We start from the raw sequence: 17492 nt of genomic DNA, 5'->3' as shown, positions 1-17492 counted from the left end.
TACAAGAATAATCGAATCCAATATGGTCTCAAAACTTATGAATATAAATAGAACACCTTTTATTTATCACCATATTGATTACACATTATTCATTGCATACTGTTTCAAATTATCAACTTTATACTTGAATTAAAACAATAGTTGTCCCATGCTCCAAGCATGTAAACTATGTTTTCTAAACACAAGTCATGCCATACACCAACTATGCACACTATGTTTTTCCAAACATTAGTTATGCCATACACCAAGTATGCACACTAAGTTTGTCTATGATCTTTACTTTATGAAATAGATCGATTGAACATAATTCCAATGATTCTCATTTCACAATCCTAAATCCTTACCGCAAATGCAAGAATTCCAAATTTCTGCCATTTACCTAAATAGTTTGATCAAGTCCAAAGTCTAATCCAACTATGGTTTGTTAGATTCTAAACTTATATGCATTGATCCGCTTGTAATGATTATGCACAAAGCCACAAAGACTTGCCAACAGACATTACAGAGTATTCCAATGGAGATCATTCCATGGAAACGAAGTCTCAAATTCAAAGTACATTGCTTTGAACATCCTTCTTGTAGTAAGTTTCCTAATCTTACACAGATTTAATTAATAACTTCCACCTATGGGAACATTTCCATATTCCCATTTTGACTATCACTCTTGAACAAGAGTTGCCTCTTTTCAGAATATGTCAATATGGTCCTTGCAAAATTAACACTATACTTCCAACTGTCCCTGAGCAACCAATCTGTGGTAAACCTTAGATTGTCCTCGACAATCACTTAATCAAATTAGTCATATCTAGTTCTAGTACTTTTTTCCCTCTTAATGCACTAGGAATTTGGAAAAATTTAGAACATATGAATATTATAGCACATGCAATCGATCCTATATTCGAAGCATATATGACACAATTCATGATGTCTCACATAAAGACATGATTCTAGACCAGTCTTTTGCTATAATATTTCTATTTCTATTTGCCATGTTCTCATAATTCAGATTATGAAAAGGGATGTCGTAATCACAATCGAATTTTAGAACGCAACTAATGTTCCCACATATATATAATTTCCTTATGTTGAACCATTCCAACATAACATTCATATATATATATATATATATATATATATACTTGACTAAATTTGATTAAAATCTCATGATCTAAGCTTTTTGATTTGAAATGAAGTATAATTTCCTCTCCCTTAATTATAGAAAAACAACTTTTTCCCAAGTGAAACCTTTTGTTTTCTATAATTAACATTGCTAACTTGCAACACTTATCATAATTATAATGCTCCCATTAACATGATGATTATTAGCATAACACTTATGCTCCCACTAGCTTTGACAGGTACTCAAAAATCAGCTGGTCTTCTAGAAATCAATACTTTATTGACTTTCTTACCAAAGTTCAGACTTCTGATACGAGATGCTTTGACAAAAACCTTATCAAAATCATACACCTTTCCTTAGATAGCACACATGTGTGTCTAATAAATTTCAGAACTATGAAAAGGGTTGTCGTAATCATAGTCTCAATTGTTTTAGACCTTTGCCATTCCTCACAAGTCCATGTTAGTGTGCTGGTTAACCACACATGCTCCATTAACGACTTTGAGAATGCAAATATCACACTTGCTATCTACCTAAAATCTACTTAGTGAAAGCGTTTCCTCACAATCATTTTCATGAATCAAAGAGACACCTTATGACACTTAGATTTTATGGTTTATGTGTTCCTATCCATGTGAATTTTTCAAAAACATTATCACAAGAAAAGGTTAGTGACAAATCCAAACTCATATGGATTGAACTTGTGCAATCTTAACTTCTTGCCACCTGGCAGCACAAGGGCCTGCCATTGCTTCCAAGTTGTTATGCAACCAATTGAGAACTCTCAGAACTCATATGCAAAGCCAAATTTAACTGGAATGGGCACAAAAATAGGAATATGTCAACACGATAGGTTATAAACCTCACGTCGTGTGCCAGTGATAACTACAGGTTTCATTCTTGATTAAATCTTGAAATTCTTTCAGGATCTTTAAGACTTCCACTGTCCTCTTGACATATAAGACTCTCTTGCCAAGACCCATTCTTTGACAAACAAATATTGAAGAGATAGTGCGGATTCTTATCAAGACAAACACTTCACACAATTTGCCTAAGTTGGTCTCTGTTTTATCCAAAACATCACAACTTACCCATTTCAAATGTACAATAATAGGACACATTTTACTCTTACATTTGACTAGTGTTAATAATCCTTCTTCAAGATGGTCACTCAAATTACAATCTTGGAGTATGACTCTAAGAATTTGTTTTGGAACGAATTATGACTCATCTTCTTGATTCAACCATTTCAACAATTCATGACTCATCTTCTTATCCATTAGAATGCACTAAGATGTCCTTATGATATGGTGTCCAAATCATTAAGATGATCATAAAACATGATACTAAAGTACTCTCCTATCTTTTCAAATTTGAGAAACTTTTATCTTTCTGCCTAATTTGATTCTTCTCATTCATTCTGTCAGACATCGAAACTTTTCCAATGTTTCCGAACTATACTTAAACTTGTAAGTATAACCATATTTACTAAACTTTAGTAAATCATGACGAATAGACTTATCAATCTTTTGTGGTGGACTTGACCAGTGCACACGAAAGTGTACTCGATCCCTTACTCCTTCACTTGACTCACATATACATGTGAACAAGAAATCAGTCTTAATTTTCCAAAGATGAAGATTTTCATTCATCATACTATACAACTTGCATGATTCCAAGTTTTGGTCTAATTGAAACTTGGGTGATGAGAATCTTTCCTTATTTGGTAAATTTAGACACTACAACAAATGAAAGAATCAAATTCATATTTCCATTATTGCTAGAAACATATAAACATCAATTTTCCATAAATGCCATCGCAAGGAGATAAAATAAAATAAAACAAAAATTTTATTTATTTATAAGATGCAGAAAAAATCTTTTTCCTTACAATGCAACTTTAAATGGAAACTATGCTATTACATATTTCCTAGCAATCTATCATAACTCTCTAAGTAGTAGCTCAAGAATCCGATCTCCGAACCATGCGATTGAAATCCATCTTTGCGATCAGATTCATCATACTCTTTCTTTAAGTTCCCTTCCCTTTGCTTAATCCTGCCATACATTAAAAATGTATTAAGAATTTTCAAATAGGAACTTAAGTGAGTTAGATAGTGGACTTACCTGAAGCAGAGTCAAACTTTTTGACTTGACCTTCTCTCAGGTCTTTCAAGTAGTTAGGGCAGCTTCGCACCCAATGCCCCTTCCTTTGGCAACATAAACATATGGACCCTTTGGGAATGGCACACATGACTATCTCAGACTTAGCCTTTCTCTTTACCATTTGGTCGACTGAGTTGATTATGGTCGATCCCTTTCCATTGGGACGAAAAAGATTTTCTAGATATCCAATGTTACCATTGTTAATGTCCATAGTAGTTTGGGAAGTTGATCTACTAATCAAATTTTCTTTACCAGAGCTCCAAATCATTGTTGATTCAGCAGCACCAAACAAATAGATAAGATCATTAAGGGTCATGTCATAGTCTATTTCATAGTAGTCCCAAAGGAAACTCCATATGTGACTTAGAAAGTGATTGAACAACCAACTTTCTCAAGACTTTGACACCTAACTCTCCCGGCCTGTCAATATGTGACTTTATCTCCAAGATGTGAGCACACACATAGACCTTGCTTGCCAATAGGGCTTGAGTGACCTTGAGCTTATTCAAGAACTTGTGGGATAGGGAGAATAATTGGAGGAGGTGGAGGAAGAGAAGAATGATTTCCATGAGTCAACCATGTTTCATAATCTTCATTAGGAAAGCTTGTTCCAAGAGATTTGGGAATATGATAATTGTCTGAACCATATATATATATATATATATATATATATATATATATATATATATATATATCCTCCCTAATAAATAAAGATATTTTTGCCACATGTCATATTCTCATTTATTTTGCCACATGTAACTTTGGTGGTTATTTTAAATTAATTTTTATTATATATTTTATGATTTTTTTCATTTTATTAAGTTGTAGATAATATTTATATTCAATAACAAATGTATATCAATTTCATTAATAAACTTTCCTTCTAATTTCAAAATTATCAAATTAAAGATTCATTAATTTTCTTTATTTATTTATCTAAATTATTTGTTTAAATTTAAAAGAGAAAAAAATGTAATTTTTATAATTAATTATATTTCTCACTTTTCTTATAAATTCTCACTTTTCAAATGTTTAGAATTTTGTATTTAGTTTTTTTTTTAAATAAACTCATGTAATACATGTGTCTCACACCTCTATATATATATATATATATATATATATATATATATATATATATATATATATATATATATATATATATATATATTTGATAATTTACCAAAAAATGTTAAAATAATCTCATAAAAGTACATTATATATCTTATCTTAAATATTTATTGGAAAATAATAGTTATTAAGTTATATATTTATGAGATAGTGAGCATTACAAACTATAAGGTAAATAGTTGAAGTGTATGAAAATTTTAAAGTGTATCTCATTAAATAGTATTTGAAAAACTTAACTATTAACACTTAATAATTTTTTTTTTAATTATATCAGCAAAACTTTATTTTTTGATACATAAGAAGGCAAGGCAGTTGTTTAAGGTTGTCAAAAGTTTGTCACTTTTCAAATGTATGATATGTTGAATCCATTTTTGGTTTTCATATTAATATTCGAAATATTTGCTCTTAATAAGCTTATGTAATTTTAGAAATACAAACGATAAATATAATAAAGACAAAATTAGATAAATTGTCATTTTCAAAAAGTACAATGAAAGGTCCTCAGTATAATATTAATTTATTCAAAAAAAGCTTTATAGTTTCGGTCAATGTATAAAGGGTTATTTTACAAAACACTTAGATTGTTAACCTAAATGACAAAGTTAACTTTTCAAACTATATTACACAATCAAGTATACTAAAAATATAATTTAGTCTATACTTAAAAAGATACAAAGTTGGTGTGTGCATTGATGATTGATCGTACGTATGTTCTTTTTTTCTTTGAAATATTAATAGTTAAGTGAATAACTATAAACGATGAACAGGTATCAAAAAGATGAAATATCTGAACTTGAAGGTATTGACTGCAATTAATTCAAACAAGAAGGTGGGTGGTTGTAACTAATATGCTCATTCACATTTAAAATCTTTATAAAGGATACAAAGTTGAAGCAATAAAGAAAGTCAAGCTACTAAAATGATCATGGAGATAGACGAGCCATTGACGCCGGCCGGCCGGTTGTTTATCCAGCCGGAAACGAACATAGTCGTCCTGTGCTGCTTAGGAACTAAACAACCACTTCGAATAGAGGCCATAAAATCCGTTATAGCAGATTCAATGTTAGTGAAACACCCAAGGTTATCCAGTGTCTTGATCGTCGACAAAAATGGCCGAGAGTACTGGAGAAAAACAGAGATCGACTTGGATCGTCACGTCGTAGTCCGTCATGACCCCATTGAAGAAGCCACTGACGACGAGGATGCAGCAAATCTCTACATGGCTGATCTTGCTGTGTCAACCCCACTTGCCACTGACAAGCCTTTATGGGAAGTCCATCTATTGACTTCTCATAAATGCGCTGTGGTTCGTGCTCATCACGCGCTCGGAGATGGGATCTCCATGTTATCGTTTTTTATGGCAATGTGTCGGAAAGCAGATGATCCAGAGACAATGCCCGATATGAATTCTGTTGTTGACCCAAGAAACAAGCGTAGCGGGGAAGAAGCCATTGGATGGATATTGTGGAGGTTGATGAAGGTGGTATGGTTCACGTTGGTGTTTGTTTTTGATTTCATAGCAAGAGTTTTGTGGGTTCGAGATGAGACAACGGTGATCAGTGGCGGAGCTGGGGTAGAGCTATGGCCAAGGAAATTGGTGACTGCAAAATTTTTGATTGATGATATGAAAGTCGTCAAGAAATCCATACCTAAAACAGTAAGTTCGCTACATGAAGCTTTTAGTGTGTTTGATTGATGATATGAAAGTCGTCAAGAAATCCATACCTAAAACAGTAAGTTCGCTACAAGAAGCAGCTTTTAGTGTTTATATATATATATATATATATATATATATATATATATATATATATATATATAGATGCAAATTTATTCTTAAAGAATGTTATTGCTGACATTAACGACGGATTTAATTAGTTTAAAAAAAATTATAATTATGAATATCATTTAATATCTATAATTATTTAATTAAATAATTATTTAATTTACTAAATTTCTATTGATGCATTGGAGCGCGCGCATATATATATATATATATATATATATATATATATATATATATATATATATATATATATATATATATATATATATATATATATATATATATATATATATATATATATATCTTCATGAACGTTGAAACGATTTAAAGGTGTTGGATATTGTTTATTTTAAGTTTTTATTAATTTATTTTGCTATGTCAATGGTAATAAAACATTTTTAGAGTTCAGATAAGAAAATTTTATAAGCACTTATTTCATTTTGAAGCCCGGTAAATTAATTCTAACATTTTTTTTTAACTTTCAATTTAACATTGAATAATTAATAAACATTTTTATAAAAAAACATAAGTTATTTTTAAGAAGCAATTCCAAACACCCCTAAAGCCTAAAACATACATTATAAACGTATAAAACAATCAATATGGTTTTTTTAAGGAAAAATAAACGGAATTGTTTTTGTGAATTTTAGGATCCAATTAAGAAAAATGTTTAAGTTGAATATCTTAGATTAAAATATTATTGATATCTTGAATATATGAATATAGTAATATTCTATCAAAGAAAGGTATTATATATAATTATATTATTTTGTATTGTATTTTAAATAGAATATTTTTAAGATTTCTAAAACTATATATATAGTAATATTTGATAAGAATGTCACTTATAATTTATAATTATATTGTTATAAATAATGTTCAAACTATAATACATAACAAGAGATTTAAAAAAAAAAGATTTGGATGTTAAAATTTATATATATATATATATATATATATATATATATATATATATATTTGATACTTTACCAAAAAATGTAAAAATAATCTCATAAAAGTACGTTACATATCTTATCTTTTAGAAAGTTAATTATTTATAAGGAAATAATAGTTACAACTTTATATATTTATGAGATAGTGAGCATTACAATCTATAAGGTAAATAGTCGAAGTCTCTGAAAAGTTTAAATTGTATATCATTAAATAGTATTTAAAATACTTAACTACTAATATATAAAAAAAAAGTGCTGTTAAGTATAGCAGTATAACTTTTTTTTCTTATACATAAGAAGGCAAGGCAGTAGTTTAAGGTTGACAAAAGTATGAAACTTTTCAAATGTATAACATATTTAATCGATTTTTGGTTTTCCTTTTAATATTCAAAAACTTTGCTCTTCATGTACTTGTGTAGTTTTAGAAATACAAAACGATAAATATAACAAAGACAAAATTAGATAAATTGTCATTTTCAAAAAGTACAATGAAAGGTCCTCATTATACTATTTTTGATACAAACAACCTTTATAGTTTCGATTTCTCGTTAGGACTAACTTTATTAGAAAATTAAACAAAAAGATTTTGTTTTATCTTTCTTGATACTTTTATTTATATATTTCTTGTAATTTTTTAGTTGTTATTTATTTAATCCACGGGTACCTAACCCAACATAGTTATACCGTGATAACCAAAAAAATTTAGTCGGACCGGTTCGATCCGATCCAACCAATAAAATTTATATTGATTTTGATTTTTTAATACATGAATCGATATAGTCTAAACTAAATTCAGATTTGATTCTGCTAAATTACAAATCAATTGGGTCGGTTTCAAAAAGCAATACATTTTTTAATCCAGTTCTTGAATTTAAATTGATTTTGGTTTTTTAATACATGACTCGAGCTAGTCTGAACTAAATTCAGATGCGATCCAACTAAATTCCAAATCGGTTGTATTGGTTTTTACAACTCGGTTTTCAAAAGGGAAGACATTTTAAAAAATATATAACTTGATTATTATTTTTTAGAAAGGCTTACACACTACGCTACTCCTAAGTCTACAACTTTTGTCAAAGACGAGACTAAAGTCCTCAACTTTTAGTTGATAGACATTTATCTGTCAACTCTTGATACTGTTAGGCTAAAGGCTTTTTAGTAACTTGATTATTATTATATTAGTTAAATCTATAAAAGAATTTAAAAAATTGTTTAGTTGTGAATTAAATTTTTTAAACAGCTACTAAAAAATATTATAGTTCAATATTTCATAGATAAAAAAAAAACTTTTGATAAGAAGTATATATTGATGTATTGAATTTATTGGAACTCATTAATATATTAAAAAAATTATTTAGTAATTTTATAACTGATTTAAGATGTATATTAAAAATAAATAATATAAACAAACAAATAATTAATTATTATTTGGTTTTTTGAACTATTTGATTTTTAGTTTATAAACCAAAATCAATTCTTAATCCAAAATAATAGTTCCGTTTTTTAAAACTAATCCAAATATTTGGACTAAAGTATCCAATTGTTCAATTTGATTTTATCCAAATAATAAACAACTCTTGCCCGCAACTTCCCTTTTTCGGTTACTCTACCCAACGAGGCTCGCATTTAAAAACTAATTAATTCTACCAATCATAAGATATTTTAATATTTCCCATGGAAAGGTTTTGGTAAGGTCACCAGTTAAACTCTATGTCTGCTGAGGTCAACAGTTGAACTCTATGTTGAACTTACACCCAATTTTAGAGGCGAAATTAAGATACATGAGATGGTAAGGTATGAGATAAGTAAATAAAAAGATGGTAGGGGAAGCAAAGCATATAAAATAGTTTGAAAACGATCTTGAATTATGATCTAGTTAGAATGTAGTTCAAAGTGTTTGAAATCGATCTCTAATAGTTTGAAAACGATCTTGAATTATGATCTAGTTAGAATGTAGTTCAAAGAGTTTGAAATCGATCTCTAATTTTTGAAAGCATATAGTCGTCTTCATTTTTCCAACATTTGACATGAAATAGACATTGATGATCGTTAGATTATACAGTATGTTGGCGACACTAAGGATAGTGTAGAGACATTACATAAACAACTCAACTCCACCATGACCTTGGAGAGGCGGTGTCCTGGGGGGAGAGAAAAAATAAGCAATAGAGGGAGAGAGATAATGAGCAACAAAAAAAGAGAGAGGCCTGGTTAGTCGTAGCTCTACCTAGGACACACCGTGTCAAACACCTTTTATGCACGGTGTTGAAATCTTTCGTGCCTACCATGTCATCACCACACCCTTAGTTTGATGAGAATACTAGATGGTCTTTATAGGGATCTAATGTTATGCTTTGGAGAGGAGCTTGATGCTTCCATTGTTGAGAACCAGAAGAAAATTGGAGGAGTGTTATTTTGTGAGGCTCTGGATATAACTTACGATGATGTTGCATAAGTCTTCATCATAGTGATAGTAGGTTGATACGCACCTAAATTATGGATGGTCAGTGATCTTTAAAGGAGATTGAGTTATGTTGGGTCAGACCACATCCATCGAATCCGTCTAGTAAACAATGTAAAACACTCCCAGTGAACTATATATTAATTTCTTTATGTTTGTTTCGCATTACAAGTCAATGAGAATTGTAGAGGAGTTAGTTGGGTTTTCCAATGAGGTAAAGTGGGTTGGAGATGGTCACAATACATGGAGTTCTAAGGGTGGTCGTGGATGTTTCAAGATTCATCAATGTATTGTATGTGTGAGTGAGTTAGTAATAAAATATAGCCCTAAAATTAGGGTGATTCATTTCATACCTTCATATGTTTATTGTATACTCGTACCCCCCTCCCTCTCTTTATATATATATATATATATATATATATATATATATATATATATATATATATATATATATATATATATATGTTGTGAGTGATTATATGATAGTTAATATGCTTGTCTTAATTATTATTAGACTTAAAAGACTATAAATAATGTATAGATAGCATAGGAGGAGCATATTTAATTGGACCTGAAAATATGTATTAAAAAGGAAAATATTGCCTTTCCAATTCATGGTTGAAGGTCTGTAACATGGGAAGTGATTCGTATACAACATTTTTTTTCCCGTACACAACAAATTATGATTTACATGATTGTATTGTAAAACATTTTAAAACATGAATTGTTGTGTATAGAAAAATATTGTTGTGTATGGATCATGATTGTATTGTAAAACATTTTAAAGCATGAATTGTTGTGTATAGAAAAATATTATTGTGTATGGATCAGCTCCCCTGTAACATATGTGTAATTAGAAGTAGATTAAGTTTGTCAGTTAAAGAAAATCAATAAATAAAATAAACTAAAAGAAGGGTAGTAGGCCAATTCAGAAAAACTTAACCCCTATTTATATTGCTGTTCATCAAAACTAAAAGGGACCAACTATGCATGTTTTTTAAACCACAATGAGTATTTGTGTAAAAAAAAAGCACTCATAAGTCATAAGGACTATTTCTGGTATTTTATCCAACCATTAGAACAAATTATGTAATTTTTTTTATGATAAACATAGTCTAAAACATATCTTATAGCGTATCAATTCTAAACATGTTAATAATTTTTATAATGTTTTTATACACATAATACAATCACGCAGACAATAAATGACGTTTTGTTCGGGGTAATATCATTTGGGCTATCAAAATACCTGGACACGCGATCACCAAAACGTAAGTATCTTTGACTTGCATATGTTTAATCATGCTTTAAAAAAGACGTAAAGATTGATCATAATTTAAAACATATATATTATAGCTTTACATGAAGGTTTGCGAATGACCGGATTAGCCATGGTCAATTTACGACCTCAAGCAGGACATCAGGTTAATCCTCTTAACCTTGTTTTTTTGGATTATTTCATTTCAGCTACTATTTTTAAACTTTAATTTACTTGTTAGATCCATCATGAATGAAATATAATATGGATATATGTACATTACTTAAAATTAACATGAGTATAACATTTTAATTTTATATTGAAAAGTATTTTTCTATAGGATCTGATTAAAATGATGCAAGATAAATCGATGGGTTGGGGGAACAAATTCGGAATGTTGTTGTTACCCGCATACTACTATAGTAGTAGATCGGATCCATTGGAGTATTTGAGGAGGGCAAAAACCATGATTGACCAGAAAAAGTCTTCTTTAGAGAGTTTCTTTTCCTACAAATTTGGGTACTTGATCATGTCCATCATGGGTGCAAAGGTGATTTCTTTTCAGATTTTTTATTAATATAACATAAATTTTTATCTTAAATTCAACTTATATATAAAGTTAAGATAGGCACTTTTTCACTTTTGGATCAGGTAATATGATAGATATAAATCCAAATATTCTTTTATATAGAATATGTAGTACTAATATATTTGCTTTAAGACATGTACCTATGCCAAACTATTTTGCTTAACATTTTTCTTATAACATATTTGTGTTTGTACTTTATTTTTTCAGTATGCAAGTCTACTAAATTACAAAATTCTATGTAACACGACGTTCACAATTTCGAACATGGTTGGTCCAAAAGAGAAAGTTATGTTTGCCGACCATCCAGTGGACTACATGAAAACGACTTCAACAAGTTTACCACATGTATACTTCTTCAACTTTACCTTATCCATATGTGCTTCCATGGCGGATTTACTTTGTAAAAAGTGGGGTGTATCATGTATGGACCCATTTAGAAATGGACCCTACCCGATATTCTAGTAAAAAAGAAATTCTTTTATGAAAAATGTATGCTTTGTCCTACACGATAGACCCAGTTAACTACACTACATTTATTTATAAGCCTGAAAGTTTGACCCATTTTCTTCATTAATATTATGTTGACAGGGGATTACAATGCACATGGTGAGCTACGCAGGAACGGCTTACATGCAGCTTCTAGTGGCAAAAGATCTTGTACCTGACCCTGAAGTATTAGCCAAATGCTTGGAAGATGCATTGCTTGAAATGAAAGATGCTGCGGTGGCCACGATTAAAAATAAGAAACCAAGTAAAGAGGAACAAATTGATAAAATATAAAAGATAATAATCACAAAAGCCATTTTGAGTTTGGAATTATTCATTTGTCATTTTAAACTTCTTTTTCTTTGGTTTGATTTTGTGTGAAGTTATTTGTGGAGGGGCAATGTTCTGATTCAACTTATATGTGAAGTTTTATATGAACTATCTCGAAGTTTTCCTCTATTGTTCCATATAAATTGGTGATTTGTTGTTGTCCTTAGTTTGTTTAATTATATGGGTTACGCGGTATGATCATAAAGCTATTTGGTGATCATACAAATAGGATGAATTTCATACACTGTAATGATAATATCTGGTTATTACATATTAATTGCAAATCTTAAGTCTAGTATGCCTTAGATCTAGAATGGGAGGTAAATCAACTAATCACCAACATCGTTTAAACAATCACCAAGGTTGGCTAGCTAGTGGTGATCATTTAGGGATAAACACTCCAAAAAGGGAGTGTTTATATATTCACATTACACAAACTTCAACCTTAAGGTGGAATTCCGTAAAAAAAATCATCACTTTAGCTTATCAAATGACAAAATGCTATGTCTACGATACATTCAAGTTCCTTCACAAAATGTAGGGAACTAGAAAATTGACTAGTAGTTGTGCAATCAATTACATCGACTGATCTAATTAGAAAAAAAGAACTGCTGGCATTGTTGAGATTAAATGAAGATTAGTTAAGAAAAAACATATGTTTTTCTCATAAACGACGGTAGATTTGGAAGATAAAATATAATTAGGCTTCCAAATCGTTTACCGTTGTTAGACTTCGCAATTCAATCTATTCTAACCTAATGAAGAACGGTGATAAAATATGGTCGTTGTAGTATAGTGGTAAGTATTCCCGCCTGTCACGCGGGTGACCCGGGTTCGATCCCCGGCAACGGCGCCAAAACTTGGTAGAATGTCAAGCCCACCAAGCAAATTACACCCTTTGATTGCTAAATAAACGAAATATAATGGTAAAAACGGGTATCGAACCTCGGGGAAATGGTTGTATTCAATCACTAATACAATTCAATAGAACCAGTGAAATTAAACTAATTAGCTACAATTAAACTAAAAGGGGGGTGTTTAATTACTTGAAAACTAAAATACTTGAATAACTAAAAACCTTGCAATTAAGCAAGTTGATGAGATGCTCAAAGAATTGGAATAATTGGTTAACTAAGGCAATTCAACACAATGAACATTTGTGTGTTTATCATTAGGATCTAATACAAAGCTTATCATTCATCCCAAATTGGTTATAGCAATCATGAAGCATGATATGCCAAGATTCCTCATAGGTAGTATGGAGGTTGGGGAAGCCCACAACACAGATTCTTAATTAAGATCAAGGGTCAATTGAAGCAATTAATCTCAAGAAATCAGTTAGCCTTAAGAATGAAGGAATCCCCAATTCCTAGAGGATGTCAAATGCTTACACATCCATAAAGGAGTTATGATTCATAAGCTAGAGATGATTTCTACCATCATAAAGCCTTTGTTCTAGATAAATTCAATGATCCAATGCAAAATCAATGAAATAAATCAACCATTGCTCAATCAAATACTAAGCTCATGATCAAAGCATCAAATAAGCATAAGAACTGCAAACTAGAATCATAAACATGGAATAAATTGATAATCAACATAAATCCTTCAAAACCCACAAACACTCATTGGTTTTCAGCCAAAGTCAACCAAATAAGAGTATTAGCCATTTATGGCAACAAAGTAACAAGAACAATAATCTAATTGCATAAAGAAACTACCTAAGATTTGGAAAGATGAAAGGAAATGGTTTCTAGCTCCCAAAATCGCCTCTTGCAGGTCTCCAATGGTGGAAAATCGTGAATGAACTTCTAGATCTGATCCCCCTAGGTTATTGTAAGCCAAATGACCAAAATGACCAAACTGGGCAGTTGCGCGGGTACCCGCGCGACAAAAATTCCACCCGCGCAAATGTTGCTGTAATGCTATTGGTTCTTCCTTCCACCACTCCACCCTTTTACTACCAAAGATTCCTTTGGTCCCCCATTGTCCATGTAATTTGAAATGCACCAATCATCATTTAGCCACCAAATGGATGCTCCAAGCCCAAAATTAGAAATTTATGATCAATCTTCACAAGCCCAAATAATCCAAGCCAATAACTTTCAAAGCCCAATTCGTCTTCTTTGATTCCGCCAAGCCCAATAATGCCTCGGGAGCCCACTAAGCCCGTCTCCAATCAACCCGCAACCGCAACAAACACCGAAAAACCTACAAAATATCTCATGCAACATAACAAGCACCCGATACGATCCATATTAAAGAAAAAATAAATAAAATACAATGCATTAATGATAAAAAGATCTAAAAATCTAAAATAAACTAATAAAACTAAGGAAATAAAATAACCTATTAAAATATTTCAATAAAAGTAGTATTAACATCAGAGATTATTAACCTTATTTCATTCCATCTTAACTCATATCATATGCAGCAGCAGATGCAGATAGGGGTGCAAACGAGCCGAGCCGAGTTTGAGCCTGGCCAGGCTCGGCTCGGGCTCATTTAAGTTATATAAGGCTCGAGCTCGAGCTCGGCTCGATTCGATCTTCCTTGTACTATGCTCGGCTCGAGCTCGTAAAGAATTATACAAGCTCGGCGCGGGCTCGGACTCGACTCGTTTTTATCTGACCTGTCTAAATAAGCTTAAGCTCGACTCAAGCTCGTTAAGAAGCTCGTTTACTAATACCCTAAATCCATAATTTCCCTAATATGTTTTTATTGTAATATATTTAAATAATATTAAATTATATTATATAAAGGCTCGTTTAGGCTCGCGAGCCTAATCAAGCTTAATGACATAGGCTTGAGCTCGAGCTCGTTTAATAAACGAGCTTAATATTAAGCTCGAGCTCGGCTCGGGCTCGTTTAAAATCGATTGCGAGTCGAGCTTTTAACGATCCGATCTCGAGTAGCTCACGAGTAGCTTGGCTCGTTTGCACCCCTAGATGCAGATGAGGAACCTTCAACTTCCAGGAGTTCAAAAAAGAGATGAGGAGGTCTTACGTCCCAAAGAGATTGCTGATAGGCCATTATTATTATTATTATTATTATTATTATTATTATTATTGGTTTTTTTTAGATATGATTAGGCATAGAAAGTTGTAAGGTATCAGGTATGATCAATCTTATGATTGGTAGGTATTTACGTATTAGAAATGGTAACCAACTTGTTAGAAATCCAAAGGGGCGAACACGTCTCTTTGCTAATGAGAAAGTTCGATGAGCCAGATCGTAAAGATATTTATATATTGTCAACATTAAAGGACATTTATGGTATTTGACAATATATAAATATCTCTCTAGCTAACAACTCTCAATGACATGTGTGGAATCCACGAGCTAATCAAGAAGGACACTCTCAATCGGTTGTTGAGGTCATGAGAATTATAGATAATTATAGATGAAACTTTTAATTTGATGCCTTTTTAAATGTGGAATATGGATTGAAATTTATGGATTTAGTGTATATTGAATATTGAAACTTTTTTAATTTTATATTTGTTGGTTTTAAAATATGGATTTGATGTATGTTTTAAAAATTTCTTGTGTTGAGTATATAATTATTTTGAACTTTTTCATGAATTTATAAATTTTATTATACTGCCAAAATTTGTCGAAAATCTGTCACAAAAAATCTGTTGGTAAATCCGTTAGTGAGTTATTCCGAGATCCGTCGGTAATCCGTTAGTGAATAATTATGTCGGTGGTAAGCTGTTTCAAACACATTCTGTTTGTATTCCGTTGCAAAAAATATTCTAGTTGGTGATCTGTTACTAATTACCAACGGAAAAATCCTTCGCTAAAATTTGTCATAGCCGTCGGAAATCCGTTACAAACAATTAGCGACAAGAATATACCGATTGATTTTGGTCTGTTACAATTCCATCGGTAAAGAGTATAGCGACGGAGTACTAATGGTCAGGGGTGGAACACGGCCATTAATGTTAGGGGGGCCGAAACCGAAACTAAAATTTGATTGGTAGCTATAACATATCAATAATTCTAATACTTTTGGTTTATGAGTCCATTTTTTTTACATTTATTTACTAAAATCTAAACTAACTATCAATTAACGAGTATGTGTGATCTAAAGGTACGCATGATTTTTTGTCATATTTTTCCAAACATAATTTTAACAACATACCTATTTATCTTCTCAAAACCTTTATACAACTAAGGTAAGTAGAATTACAAAATTTAAAAGAATATGACATCTCTTTAAGTTCTAGCACAAAGACGCATTAAAATAACTAGCAAAAAAATTGTCTCCTAATAACAAATTAATAACAAATTTACAAGAAATTATTTTTATATGGTACTATTATTTAGGCAAAAAAAAAGTCAAAAGCTAGTTTGTAGTCTGCAACATAGTGTACTATCTTTGATAAAAAAGCAATAAACACACTCACCACCATGATTCATGATATCACATTGTCATGTACTCTTCTTTATGATACTATAATATACAAAAAATAGGTAGTTTGGACTTATAAATAACAAGAAGATGTTCATACTTGAGAAGGATGCAGAAGATGTTTATACCGCAGAAGAAACCTAGTGATGGAGAGAACGAGAAAAAGGGTGTTAAGCACGATGATTAAGGGCAATGTTTTCAAATTCATGTTGAAGGCTTTTTAGTTCTTTTTCTTCTTCATCATGTTATTAAAAATAGTTAAAAATTTAAACATTTATTCTTTGTGGATAAAGTTTCCTCCGAATTAGGAACATTAGGTACTAAGAATTTTTATTGGAATATCAGTTTTTCTTCAAAATAGGAATTTTAGGTTTTGTAAAAAGTTCTTTTGTATTTTCGTTGTGCCCTAGCTCCTTTAAAGTGATTCTCTACTAATTAGGCAATCTAAATATATGAACATGTTTATAAACAGGTATTAGAAACTTGAAAAGCAGGGGGGCCATGGCCTCCCCTGACCCCTAAAGGGATCCGCCCCTGCTAATGGTTTGGCCGTGAGTAATGCTCTTTTTTGTAGTTGTGTGATTAGTAAAATAAAAAATATTATGGTTTCATTTTTGTTATCATCAAAAGTAATATGATCGCCATTTATTTCAAGCCACATTCACAAAGTCAAAATGCATCGACCGAAATGTTTAAAGTAAGGAAAACTTGCATTTATGATTAGGCCGGTGTATGAGCCTTGGGGTGAAAATCAAGTGTTCATGGGTTGTCTTCTTGTTAAGGTTTTTGTCTTTGCTGAAT

The 17492-nt window shown here is 31.1% G+C and overlaps 1 protein-coding gene and 1 non-coding gene across 2 annotated transcripts; both read left to right on the top strand.

Moving 5' to 3' along the window:
• The first annotated feature begins 5329 nt into the window (after positions 1-5329).
• On the top strand, positions 5330-12401 carry LOC145051581 (wax ester synthase/diacylglycerol acyltransferase 11-like). The gene is made up of 6 exons (XM_078999482.1): positions 5330-6071; positions 10810-10882; positions 10968-11035; positions 11210-11419; positions 11666-11803; positions 12047-12401. Exons 1-6 carry the CDS (start codon positions 5334-5336, stop codon positions 12236-12238), a joined length of 1419 nt encoding a protein of 472 aa, XP_078855608.1. The 5' UTR covers positions 5330-5333; the 3' UTR covers positions 12239-12401.
• Positions 12402-13055: 654 nt separating this feature from the next.
• Positions 13056-13127, top strand: TRNAD-GUC (transfer RNA aspartic acid (anticodon GUC)). Its single transcript has one exon. It is a non-coding gene; the product is annotated as a tRNA-Asp (tRNA).
• The last annotated feature ends 4365 nt before the right edge of the window (positions 13128-17492 follow it).

Source organism: Lactuca serriola, chromosome 5 (assembly GCF_051521515.1).
Source record: "Lactuca serriola cultivar US96UC23 chromosome 5, Lser_US96UC23_V15, whole genome shotgun sequence".
In the NCBI taxonomy this organism is placed as follows: domain Eukaryota; kingdom Viridiplantae; phylum Streptophyta; class Magnoliopsida; order Asterales; family Asteraceae; genus Lactuca; species Lactuca serriola.
The sequence above is the reverse complement of the archived record's forward strand: the minus strand, read 5'-3'. Positions and strand labels throughout refer to the sequence as shown.

Bases quoted from the DNA above. Each gene is read 5' to 3' on its own strand.
- LOC145051581 (XM_078999482.1), top strand. From the start codon at position 5,334: ATGATCATGGAGATAGACGAGCCATTGACGCCGGCCGGCCGGTTGTTT. The intron at 11,036-11,209 runs GTTAATCCTCTT...ATTTTTCTATAG, and splicing joins GACCTCAAGCAGGACATCAG to GATCTGATTAAAATGATGCA. The intron at 11,420-11,665 runs GTGATTTCTTTT...TTATTTTTTCAG, and splicing joins TGTCCATCATGGGTGCAAAG to TATGCAAGTCTACTAAATTA.